Source organism: Poecilia reticulata, unplaced genomic scaffold (assembly GCF_000633615.1).
Source record: "Poecilia reticulata strain Guanapo unplaced genomic scaffold, Guppy_female_1.0+MT scaffold_302, whole genome shotgun sequence".
NCBI classification, from domain to species: Eukaryota; Metazoa; Chordata; class Actinopteri; order Cyprinodontiformes; family Poeciliidae; genus Poecilia; species Poecilia reticulata.
The window spans coordinates 73,832-75,147 of NW_007615077.1; the positions used below are offsets into that span (position 1 = coordinate 73,832).

The window sequence follows — 1,316 nt, forward strand, 5'->3', positions numbered from 1 at the left end:
AACTTCATATGAACATTTAACACCGGAAGACATTTTAAAATCCAAAACAAAAAACCGAAATCAATAAAATGAATGATGAAGTGTGTGTAAATAAAAGGTTCATCAAGCCGAAGCGCCAGACTGAAAACTATCATCCAGCTGCTGCAGAAAGAGAAAATCATGAAAATGTTTCCATTCATCATGTGATTAACTGACTTACTGCGACTGGCCTACATAATGTGTTATCTCTGGCAGAGACCCACAGCATGACGGATMCTCCGCCATGCTTCCCCCAGAGCGGCGGTGGTGGCAGCCATGTTAGCGATGGTGTGACAGGAAGCGCATCTACTGGTTGTCATGGTGACCAGGTTTGGTCTCCAGCAGCGATGAGATTGTTAAWRATCTGACAAACTGATGGCTTTTCTAATGAAAATCCCTCCCTGCAGCTCACTAGGGGGCGCCAAAACGCCATTATCCAACACGACTCAGTTACCCGTCCGAGTTTCCACGGCAACAAACTGCCAGAGGTCACTGAGGTCAGGCTGCATCCATCATGACCTGACTGWACGGGTCGGCAGCTGGAGTACCACCGGGTCGGGTCGCTGGATCGAGGCTCCATATCCTCGCCCCACAGCATCACCCTCCCCTGCCGTGCTCCAGCTGCGTTTACCTTGAAGTTGCTGGAGTTGACCCAGGAACTGGCGATGGCGTCCACCATCTTGTCCAGCGCCGTCTGGTCCTGCTCCAGGTCGGGGGACTTGTCCCTGTCCAAGATGTAGTCGATGACTTCCTGTCCCACCTGCAGCCGCCGGCCCAGGTCCTTCTGCAGGACCTGCGCCAAGCAGCTCTCCATGCTGGGCTCCATCGGCTTGCCGGTTCCGATCGGACCGGGTCACGGACCCGATGAACAGCCGGTAGCTCACTCAAGAGGGACGGACGCAGCGGGGACCTGGGAGCGGCAGCAATGCAGCATGTGTGGACAGCAGCTGGGGGCGGCTGGTTCTGGCGGGGGTCGGGTCGGGTCGCTGGATCAAGGATCCATGTCTTCTTCCTGCCACTGTCCAGCGTTGTMCTGGAGGGAAGAGACGAGGACCAGTTAGAGTGGGACCGTCTGGCACCGGGCCGAGTTCGGGTCGGTTAGAGATATGAAGGTCCAAAGTCGTTTCCAGAGACGTTCTGAGCCGCAGCTCTTATTCACATCAGATCAGTGAAAAGCATTTTAACCCAGAAACGCAGAGCGGACCTGGAGCCGGGTCTGGGCTCGGTACCGGGTCCGGGTCTCGGCTCGGTACCGGGTCCGGAGCCGGGTCTGGGCTCGGTACCGGTACCGGACCCGG

The 1,316-nt window shown here is 56.2% G+C and overlaps 1 protein-coding gene across 1 annotated transcript in view; it reads right to left on the reverse strand.

The window, feature by feature from the left end:
- The window catches only part of LOC103460821 (CLIP-associating protein 1-like), a 16,479-nt gene that overhangs the window by 13,014 nt on the left and 2,149 nt on the right, over positions 1–1,316 (reverse strand). The window contains exon 2 of the mRNA XM_008403135.2: positions 650–1,051. Coding sequence (XP_008401357.1) covers positions 650–844 — 195 coding nt within the window. The 5' untranslated portion in view covers positions 845–1,051. The remainder of the gene's footprint in view (positions 1–649; positions 1,052–1,316) is intronic.